The 10,920-nt window shown below is 37.5% G+C and overlaps 1 protein-coding gene across 1 annotated transcript; it reads right to left on the bottom strand.

Annotated features, from left to right (window-relative positions):
* Positions 1–3,779: 3,779 nt before the first annotated feature.
* Positions 3,780–10,531, bottom strand: LOC146552149 (MFS-type transporter SLC18B1-like). The gene is made up of 14 exons (XM_085257818.1): positions 10,340–10,531; positions 9,981–10,141; positions 9,053–9,148; positions 8,876–8,949; positions 7,749–7,896; positions 7,424–7,580; positions 7,171–7,307; positions 6,976–7,077; positions 6,805–6,896; positions 5,397–5,492; positions 5,202–5,276; positions 5,026–5,119; positions 4,906–4,955; positions 3,780–4,777 (listed from the first exon to the last, which is right to left on the bottom strand). The coding sequence occupies exons 1-14, from the start codon at positions 10,506–10,508 to the stop codon at positions 4,729–4,731; spliced, it is 1,500 nt and encodes a 499-aa protein (XP_085113944.1). The 5' UTR covers positions 10,509–10,531; the 3' UTR covers positions 3,780–4,728.
* Positions 10,532–10,920: the final 389 nt, after the last annotated feature.

The following is a 10,920-nucleotide window of genomic DNA, read 5'->3' as shown; positions in this document are numbered from 1 at the left end:
AGCGGGTGAAATGTCTCTTCATGGATGGTTTTGATTCTGTTGTTATTCACGAACAAAGCCCTCAAAGCAGCATATGAAAGAAAGTCATCTTTCATTGTTGTCTCCAGCGTGTTAAAAGAGAGATCGAGCTCAGTGATGAGTTTTGAAGCGGCTGCAGGGACTTCTCGAAGGTTTTGGCTCGAACAGTCGAAGGATGTTGTTCACAGTGGTGACACTGTTGACTGGTGATTGACAAGCACTGAGATACTAACATGACAAACACAAGAAACATCATGACTTATTCTCCTGAGTGCCTGCAAAACACAAACACAAAATCAAACTCAAAGCTTTTCTCTCAGGTGCTGGTGTGGCACAATCTAATGATAAAAAAGGTCATGCCCTCAGCTTTTGGAGCACAGCTGCACAAAATAACAGCTTTTGGAGCACAAAATGCATTACAGGTAAACCCAGTACCCAAACATGTTAACAAGGATAAAAAAAAATCTGAAACAAAAGCAGGTAGTGTGGTGATTTATGTTGTGAGGATGCTTTCACTCCCATCAAAGTCACCCAGTGTTGAGAACCCAAATGAGCCCAAAACCTCAAGTGGTTGCAACCAACAACGAACGTCAAGAAGTGGATACTTGCATGTAGAGCCAGAAACATGCAGAAAACCCAAAAGAGGCAAGACAGCATATCTTGGTCCCACTCAGGCAGTACGAACACCTGGAAAGAGGAGCCTACAGTTCAGACCCAAGGTCACTGGTAAGGACACCAGCCAGTTATAAGTCTAGTTTTCATTTTCATTTTAGTTAGTGTTATGGCCTTTCTAATATTAAGGGTGATCCACCCCTGTCTGACCCCAAGCAGCACATCACACAACCAGTACAATTTTGATGGTGATTTTTTTTCACAGTGATTGAATTCTAACAAAGGAAAGGAGCGAACTATAGCTTCGGGGTGGACCCCAAAACAACAAACAAAAGGGACCGTATCTAAAGGATATACAAAACTTATTTATGAAAAGAATAAAACCAAATGACAATGTCTTATCTCCCTAACTAAGAAAAACATGAGAAAAAGGTAATCAAATAAAAAGGCAGTCCACCCCTACATGCTCCTGTATAAAGAAACAGGTAACACAAAGCCTGCCAGTCGAGGTCCATGGCGGTGTCATCTTATATGTTGTCTCCAGGTCATTAGCCAATCTGTATGGGCCGTCCCATGGATGCACCAATCACGGAAAGGCACCTGCACACTCAGATTTACATATGAGACAACATTATGACAACAGTCGTAACATTAACTAAAAATGTTTTTCACCATCTCGTTTTAACTTCTGGTTAACTAAAACTAAATGGACCTTGGAAATAATCACATCTTAATAGAGTGAACCATAGACAGTATAAAAGATAGGACCATTGCAACTTTACTGCAGCACTTCACCCTTTCGCATAGTCCCAGCTCTTCTCTGTCATGTTTTATGGTGCTGCAAATGTCTTCAGTTGGTGAAAGGTCTGGGCTGCTGGTGTCTTGTTGTGCTTGCTATGCATCCCTGACTCATTTCTTCTTTCTGCATCAAGTAAGGAATGTAGTGAAAGTTCCCAAGAGGTTAAAAACACCACTGAAAAAATGCTATCAGACCTGAGTTGGGACACTTGGATTATGGAGCTTCTGGACCAAGAGAGTGGATGGGAGCATGTGTTTAACAAGTAAGAGTATAATGTCCCCAAAATGTCCCTAACTAAGAAAAACATGAGAAAAGGGTAATCAAATAAAAAGGCAGTCCACCCCTACATGCTCCTGTATAAAGAAACAGGTAACACAAAGCCTGCTGGTTGAGGTCTATGGCGGTGTCATCTTATATGTTGTCTCCAGGTCAAGGAGACAACATATAACATGGATAGACAGACAGATTTCAAAATAGCCAGCTGGAATTTTAAGGGGTTGAATAACGGGATTAAGAGGAAGAAAATATTAACATATCTAAAGTTATCAAGAGTTGATATAGCCTTTATTCAAGAAATGCACATGTGTAAGTCAGAAGCCTTAAAACTTAAATGTTCCTGGGTAGGTAAAGTCTTTTCCAGTCCTGGAACTGGTAAAAGTAGAGGAGTGTCGGTTCTGAATCATAAAGCATTTAGCTTTACTGAAACAAAAGTAATAACAGATAAGGAAGGTAGATTTATATTGGTTTATGGACAACTACTAGACACACCAATAATTTCATGTAATATCTATGCACCTAATGCAGACATACTCGCCTTTTTTCAAAACCTGTCACAGTATCTTTTGGAATTAGAAGGTGCACAAATAGTGGTAGGAGGAGATTTTAATCAAATACTGGATCAAGACCTAGATAGATCACTTCCTAGGAGAGGCACAGAGAGTAAATCTGTAGTTGCCATAAGGCAGATGACCTCAGATTTAGGTCTGAATGATATTTGGCGGACAATGCATCCAGAAGGCAGGGAATATTCCTTTTACTCTCCGCCTCATAATGTTTATACTAGAATCGACTACTTTCTTATTTCTGAAGCCTTAGTGAATAACTCTATAGATTCAAGTATTGGTAATATAGTATTCTCGGACCATGTGCCAATTTTTCTATGTCTTGGAAATATTTGACAGATTCCTCAAAGCCGCAGATGGCATTTAAATGTGTCCTTAATTAAAGACTCTGGGTTTATTAAATTGATAAGAGATGAAATACAATTTTACAAACAGACAAATAATCGAGAGGACACTACATTGGCTACTTGGTGGGATGCTATGAAGGCATACTTAAGGGGGAGGACAATTTCTTACGCTTCCTTTAAAAAGAAGGCAGCTAACAAGAATATCATTACGTTAGAAGCCAAATTAAAGGCACTTGAGGCAGTACATTCCCATACAGAAGACGGAGTTACGTTGAATAAAATTGTTAAAGTTAAATATAAGTTGAATGTACTGTACAACAGAAAGGCAGAATACGCTTTATTTCGCATTAATCAAGCATATTGGGAAATGGGAGAAAAGCCGAGTCGTTTAATGAATGCAAAAAGTTATGAAGATTTTAACTGCGCCACGTACAACATGGGCCAAGTCCTTTCAGCACTGTGCAGCATGTATGCTATGAACAGAAACACAGATGGACTCCTGGCAATTGTAATAAAATATTACTGCAGTGTCAATTCTTGATGTTTTTTCTTATACTTTTAGGTGGGTTCAGTCCTGTCGGTTATCTTCTAAAAGGTGCTTCGTTTTTTAGGCTACAGACGGCAAGATTTTGTAATGTTTCCAATTAATTTTAATGTTGCTAAGATACGCAAGGATTGCAGTGGTGTCTGCTCTCTAAAATTGCTGCTACAAGAATTAAATAATGTCCTTTTTTCCTTGTCAGACTCTTCAGGGATCCACGTGGAAACAGATTCTGCCCCTGTTCAGCAAGTAGTAAGCATCCAGTGTAATTTAAAGCTCAGCCGCAGCCTTATTTCACACTTATTCAACTGTCCTACCTTTCTGTTCCATTCATAGGTTGTTTCTCTTTATGTCTCTGATGAATTGACCATTCACCGTGGTGCTGCTGTGATATTATTATTACTGTGATATATTTTTAGTACTGAAAAGTTAAAAAGCTGAATTGGGAAAAACAAAATTATTGTAATTATGTAAAGTTGATGAGCATATTTTTTGTAATTTAGTTCTTTTGAATAACTTATCCATGTAAGAAAACTTATGTCATATTGTAATTCTACTTGAATACCCTGTAAGAGAGCTAGAATTTATATATATATTCATTTCTCTACAACAAAAACAAAAACAATTAATTTATAGTTTTATTTCCATTTTTTATTCATAATCAGTCTTTGCAGTCCCTTAAATTGTCAGTGAGTGAAAAAAAATCTCAATATCAGTGTTAAATAAATCTATAATGCAGGCAGAAAAGAAGGCAAAACATTCAACATTTCTAACTGCAGTGAAATCTGCAATAAATTCCCTGTTTGAAGAATTAGTACAGTATGAAAGGTTCATTATGAGCAAAGATATCCTTATATCACATGGTTTTCTTCACATTTCTATGAATGAGGTAATCAGATGTTGATATTGGTTGATATTATGTTGATGTAGAAATCCTATGAATATCTCTACAAAAGGCACAATTGTGGTCGGCAATAGTTTGTGATTATTAGGTAAATTGCACTGTTTTAGTATAGTAAATAAAGTCATACTCACACACCCATATGAAACACTTACATTCAGATGCACCACCTTAAATCAGTACACTTGCACTGCTTTACAATTAAACCACTGTTTATAAAACTCACTCTTACTAACCAAGTGGCTGGTGTCATTGTGTGTGAGTCATCGTGGCAATGTTGAAGAAACTATTATCAGGCAGTTTTAAATACTTTGGCAGGAGTCTGTGTCTGTGGATTCCTACCTGCACAGGGCTCTAACTTAGATCACGATCAAGCTGGGTTCGTGTAGTGAACTTCTGGTTTCATTTTTAATATCCGTGTTGCTCCCCAAATTATTTTTGGACCCACTCCATTTTACATTACACAGTGTTACTGCATTGATAAGAAGCAGGCTATAGAGTTATAAATACCTGCAAAAGTACTTAAAATACCTGTTTGGTAGTTCCTACTACAACGCATGCCCTAGAACCACATATAAATAACCAAAGGACTCACAACATTAATACAATATCAGCCTGATAACAAAAAATGGCTGATAAGATGTTTAACTTGGAGCTGGAGCACAGGATCATAGGAGAGGGGTTCTTTCATCTGCTTGTTGGCTGTTTTCTTGGACCCTTAAATTTAAACGTTAAAAAAAGAGTTACCATGTTTTTGTTGCTGCAGACAGCACAAAGGTTAAAAAAAGTTTTCTATGTGGTTGAAATGACAAATATTATTATGTTAACTTAAAGTTTAGGCCTACCTTTGTCGTTTTGTCCGTTGACAGACAGAGTACATGAAGATGAGAAATGCCTGAGGACAGAGTGATCATTAACATTGTATTGACATAAAATATCTAAACGCTGCAGTCACTGATACTTACACCCAAAAATGCCAACGCTCCTTGAACTGTAGCAGCCCATTCAAAGCTGAGATGTTGAACAATAATTCCTCCCACAATGGGGCCATAAAACATCCTTAAAAACGAGCACAAAATTAGAACCAACATCAAGGCGCTAAAAAGAAAAATGCCGGGAAACAAATATATTAGGGACTCACCCAGTGCACCACACTGCACCAAATAACCCAGACACCATTCCAAGTGTACTTAGCCCCTCTTCAAATCCTATTTCACTATGAGGAAAAACAAAATTTGCAGAACATTTGTTTCATCCATCCGTATTTATGAAAAGAAGAAAAACCCCAAAACAATATACAGCTCATGAATGTTGAGCATTATGTGAAGCAACTCACTATGCACATGTGATGATCTCAGGGAACGTGGGGATTGCACTCATACCCAGAGAAAACCCAATTAGACCAAGCATGACGACCAGCAACCACAGGTGACTAAATCAAAACAGAAATACAGAAAAAGATACAGAAGTTAGACTTTTTAAGGCAAAGAGATGAAATAGTGTATAAGCTGTCAATATGTCCCACTGAATACCTCCCTAGTAGTGGTATAAAGTTTAAATATCTGGGCTTAATCATCGAAAGGAACACAGTGCACAAGAGAGGCGAAGAAAAGAATGCAGTCAGGAGGGAGTGGGTGGAGATGAGTTTCAGGGGTGATTTGTGACAGAAATAGTGAAAGGAATAGTGGATAAACTGGACAAAGGATGTTAAAAATAAAGCTGCCAGGCAGGAGGAAAGGAAGAAAACCACTGAAGAGGTTCATGGGTGTACTGCAGGAGGACTGGTGTGACAGAGGAAGATGTTACGGATAGGCTGAAATGGAAGCAGACAATTTGCTGTGGTGAACCCTAAAAGAAGCAGCCAAAAGAAGAAGAAAAAAAGAAGAAATGGTGTAAGATACTATGAAGTCTTATGAACATATGACTGCAAAGTAAAGATTTACATTGAGATTTGACGTTTAACCACACTGAAGGGCATGAATGTCATGGCAATTTAGGGCTTTTAACTATCTTTTTCCAGGGCAGAATGATGGTACAGTATAGATATTTATATCTATAGATATATATAGTATAGATATATATTTATGACTTTGAAAAAATATAAATTGGGTGTACACGTTTGGATTTATTTAGGTTTTTTCCTCATTTACACAGAGCCAATTATGTACATATGCTATTTTAATAAGTGTGCCTCCAAATTCATTCATTAATTCAAATCAACAGCTGTATCGTTGAAACTTGGACACAATTGTGTGTTCCAGCAGGACAATGATGCTAAACTGGTTTTGGAATAGATAAAGAAGCTAACATTAAACTTTTTTAAAGCCCTAAGCTCAACCCTATTGAACATTTGTTGACTACAACTGAAAGCCAGATCCATACCAGGAAACCAACCAGTTCAACGCTATAAACTGGTCAAGAATGCAACTAAAATGATCCCAGAAGCATGTTGATGGCAACCAGAAGTGTCTGGTTGAGGATATTTAACCACATATTATTGCTGGCCATTACAAAGAGTGCAGGTTTAAAACACCTTCAAATGGTAAGATCACATTTTTATTCAGAGTGGGACTGTTTCCTGGCAGGTGCGACTGTTTACATTACTGTAAAAATGAGATTGGGAAAATCTACTCCAATCTCTCCTCTGATATGACTCTTGGCTCAGAATGGGATACACATCTTTCTTAAAATGTCCATCATTTTTAAATACAGAAGTGTTAGTTTTACCTGAATCCCACACTAACCTCTGGATGTGAAGAAAAGGGGCGGGACCAAGAAGACAGAAGCCAATTGTAGCAGCGATTCCACCTGTCACCAAGACCGCCATCCTAGTGGCCTGGTGCACAAGATCAAATTTAATTTCAAAATCAACATATTCATTTATATTTTATCATTTTGATTGCTTGGATACATACAGGATATTTATCTGTGAAATACCCAATCAGCGGTGATGCCAGACAATATGGTAAAGATAAACCAAGCATTATTAGTCCCACGTAGCCATTTGAGAGACCGAACTAAGGATGATGGATAGGAAAAAAAGTTGTTCATGCAATCCACATAAAATTCTACCAAACGTAAGCTAATTTGATTATAAAGGATATCATTACCCTGTTAATAGCAAACAGTGACAAAGTGGCATCCAAAAAGCCCAGACCTGCACTCAGAGTGAATACCACGTAGCAAACCAGGATTGTTTTCACGTGGGTGAGTAGTCGAAAGAATGAATCCTTCGATGGGACTGCCTCTGAGAGGAGGGAAGCACAAAATACGGCTCAGTTATAATGTGAGAAAAATGAAAAAACACAAAATGGCAATTTTCAAATGGACAAATAATACACCCAAATCTTATGTTTTACATACCAATGGACGGCAGGACGTAAATGTTGAAAGGAACCATAATCAACAGCAAGCATCCAAGACTTAAAAAAGGGACTTCGTAACCAAAAGACTGGTAGAGCCACCCTCCCAGTGGTGGTCCCAGGATAAGGCCGAGTCCTGTGAAAATCTCCAAACTACCCTAAAACAGTAGTGACCCAGATTACTATGCTGTGGGAATTTCTTACATCATAGCCAAGAGCCAGTTGTTTTGTGAGAGATACATAACAACTTAAACCTATAGTTTCTGTTTTCTCGTGATTCTAATGTCTAAACAGCATGCCAGTCTGACAAGTTTGTCCACCCTCACCAGAACAGTTGCCACATTGTTTGGGAATATTTTTGCAGTCATGGCGAAAGCAGATGTCATAGCAGCTCCAAAGCCGACAGCATCAAGCGACCTCACAATAAAGCACAGACTGATGAATATAGGTCCTGCAGGAGCCCGATCAAGAAATCTGCAAAGAAGACAAGAGCCAGCCAAGATTAAAGGAAATGCAGATGAAATAAAGAAGCTCAGAGGAACTGCGTGTGATCTGAAACAAAGGTGATTGTGCCATGGTCTCTGGGTCTTAAACTCGTAGTTTTTAGTTTTTCACTTTACGGTTTTTCTCATTTTGTATTTTGGGCTATATTTGGATTAGGGTTCTGTATTCTTGCTATTTTTACTGTATTCTAGCTTTCTAGTCACATTGTTATTTTCTTTGTTTTTGTTTTTGTCCTATTTATTTCCTGATGTTCCTTATATTGTTATTATATGCCCTCGGTTCTTAGCTTAATCCACTTTTGATTCCGTTCCTCCGATCTTATTTCTGTATTTGTTTTTATTTTCTCCCGATTCAGTTATATCTCTTTCCTTGTTTTATTTTGGTGATTATTGTTGGTGATTGGTGATTAAATCTCTCTTTCCACCTGTTACTTCTCCCCTTGCTATCTTATGTCATTATCTTTCCCCTTGAACTTTGTTATATTGTCACAGTTTGTCTTAGTTTGTTATGCCTTGCTTCCTGAGTCTTAGATTTGGGTCCACAATCTGCCTGCTTGAGAGCTGCTATACTGGATTATAACTGTGTACTTTAATTATCGGTGAATTCCTGGACTCCTTCTTAAGCGGCGTGGCACAGTAGTTTTTAGAAAATTTGCCTACACAAGTTTGGATCTATTTTCTCCTGTGGATTAATAAAAACTTGTTACAGTGATGAATATTTACAGCAGCCCAACATGTATATGGGGATAACACTAAATACACAACTCTGTACTAAAACATTGTGGCTAATGTGTTTTCATTCTGTTCATTCAGCACAAAAAATATTGTTTGTTACATTAATAAACATCTGTGAGAAATAATAACGAGAAAATGTTTTTTCCAGCTTCATCTTTGTCATAGTTATTATTTTTAGCATAATATTATCATAATACGAAACACAGATCACTTACCCAAATATAATAGTGCAGCACGAAGATACAAAAAGTCCTGCAATAAGCATGAACTTTGCACCAATCTGGACAATCTGATACACAAAGAATGGGTCAGCTGCACTGTTACAGACTCTCTGGTTACACCTGTGCTCCAAATTGCCATGCATATGGCATGAAATCAAACACTATACTTACATATTTTCCCAGTACCAATGAACCAATTAGATTGGAGACAGCATAACACCCAAATATGAGGCCAACTACAGTCTGACTGGCTCCTTTCTTCACTGCCTAAATATCAAAACAGGACAACAGATAAAATTAGGGGATTTACATAACAGCAACAAAAACAACAAGGATAATGAAAAGTGAATCTCAAAAATAACGTATAAACTATAAATATATGAATAACCCTGACATGAAATTCAACTTTTTTTTAAACAATCGAGCGTTTATTGAACCTCCTGACAAATTAAATACGTAACATATTTGAGTTTAAATTTTTATTACATTTGCTACATCTGGTATTTTTATTTATTTAATGCATTTAATTTATTGCTTAAAACTGTATTGTGTAATTTATTTTAGATTTTTTGAGGAGGAAAAGAAAAGAAATCACACTGATGATGTATCAAATGTCCCCCCGCACATGTATCAAATATGATAAAGTAGGCATTATGATGTTAAGGTGACAAATGTCTTTTTAACTAGCCAGCTTGTTGTGCCACTCTTCAGACATTTGCATTTCTAGCTCCTGACAGACCTTAAGTTGAACGGCTGATTACAAAAGAGCCAGTCTTCACTGGCCTTCAGGGAGGATGTCTGTTGGTAGCGCATGACTACTCATTCATTCCCTTCAGAAGACATTACTGAGTTCTTAAGGTAAACAATAGCATAATCTGTGAACTGTACAACTACATGGGAGCACAAATACGTTTCCTACTGCAAGAAAAGATTTGTTTGCAGATATATGACTTGCATGTATGAGAGAACGTGTTTTATTTCTTCAGTCAAAAGCTGCATTCATAAGCTAAGTTTTAAAACTTTTAATATCTTGAACCTTTAACCTCTTGTGCTGTAACATGTGATTTGTACCCTATGATGCTGGCTTCCTTGAGCTTACCTCGGTGGGAAAAAATGGGCCCAATATTGAGTAGCAAATCATAGAGCCAAAGTTGACAGACGCCATTGATATTAAGGTGAGAATCTCTTTCCTTGTGAACCTCTGAGGAGGATCTGTTGATTCAGCTGTGGTGTTGTTATCTGTGTTGTTATCTGACATCTCTGAAGAGAAAACGGGAGGAGAAACATGAATAATGCGATTAGGCCATGCTGAGTTGAAAGAACATAAAGTTCGTGGTTAAAATTATCGCAGTGGTAAGGGAATAAAGTCAAGAGAAGTCAGCTATATTGAGCTGAGTGACTGCCAACAGTTTTATTTTATTGATTAATTTTTTTACACAGCGTACAAAGGTCACAAACCTGTCGTCGGAAGATCGGGATTCTGGTCCATTTTTAACATCCGGTGGCTGAGAAATGCAGACGATGACAGAACAAGTGAAAAAGCATAGGGTAAATCCTGAAAGCACCAGCCGCGAAGTAAATGCCTCTGACAGCCTCCTCCGCTACAAGCGACTAGAGTCATGTGCATGGTCTACCCGGAGCATTTCCAGACTTCTTCTTCTTCTTAGTAATAACTTAGTCCCATCCCATCACTGCCCTCCGCAGTTTGACATATTAAACTGCTATTTTATTGGAAACTCGAATTGTAATAGTCGTCGCACAATTAAAGTAGAAACTCAATGAATGTTTTTTTTATGATGGCCAAACAAAGTTTTAACAAAAAATGAAAAAAAATCTATAAATGTAGTTTAAATATATACAAACAAACCTTTATGTTAAGCATCACTTAGGTTTATGCTAAAATCTCCGACTACAGTTGATCTCTGATGCTAATACTGATGAATCTGACAGCAAATTGCTTGTACCTTTTAACATTTTTAAAGACCCCTTTAAAACATAAATATGCGTACTTTTTTAATGCAAACTGTAGCTTAATGCTA

Source organism: Mchenga conophoros, linkage group LG19 (genome assembly GCF_057382185.1).
Source record: "Mchenga conophoros isolate Kocher_MC1m ecotype Shallow Benthic linkage group LG19, M_conophoros_male_GT1.1, whole genome shotgun sequence".
Taxonomy (NCBI): Eukaryota; Metazoa; Chordata; class Actinopteri; order Cichliformes; family Cichlidae; genus Mchenga; species Mchenga conophoros.
Note: the sequence above shows the minus strand (reverse complement) of the source record. Positions and strands in the feature narration are given on the sequence as shown.

Bases quoted from the DNA above. Each gene is read 5' to 3' on its own strand.
- LOC146552149 (XM_085257818.1), bottom strand. From the start codon at position 10,508: ATGCACATGACTCTAGTCGCTTGTAGCGGAGGAGGCTGTCAGAGGCAT. The intron at 7,078-7,170 runs GTAATGATATCC...CATCATCCTTAG, and splicing joins CACTGTTTGCTATTAACAGG to TTCGGTCTCTCAAATGGCTA. The intron at 5,493-6,804 runs GTTAGTGTGGGA...GTTTTGATTTAG, and splicing joins CCTTTTCTTCACATCCAGAG to TCACCTGTGGTTGCTGGTCG.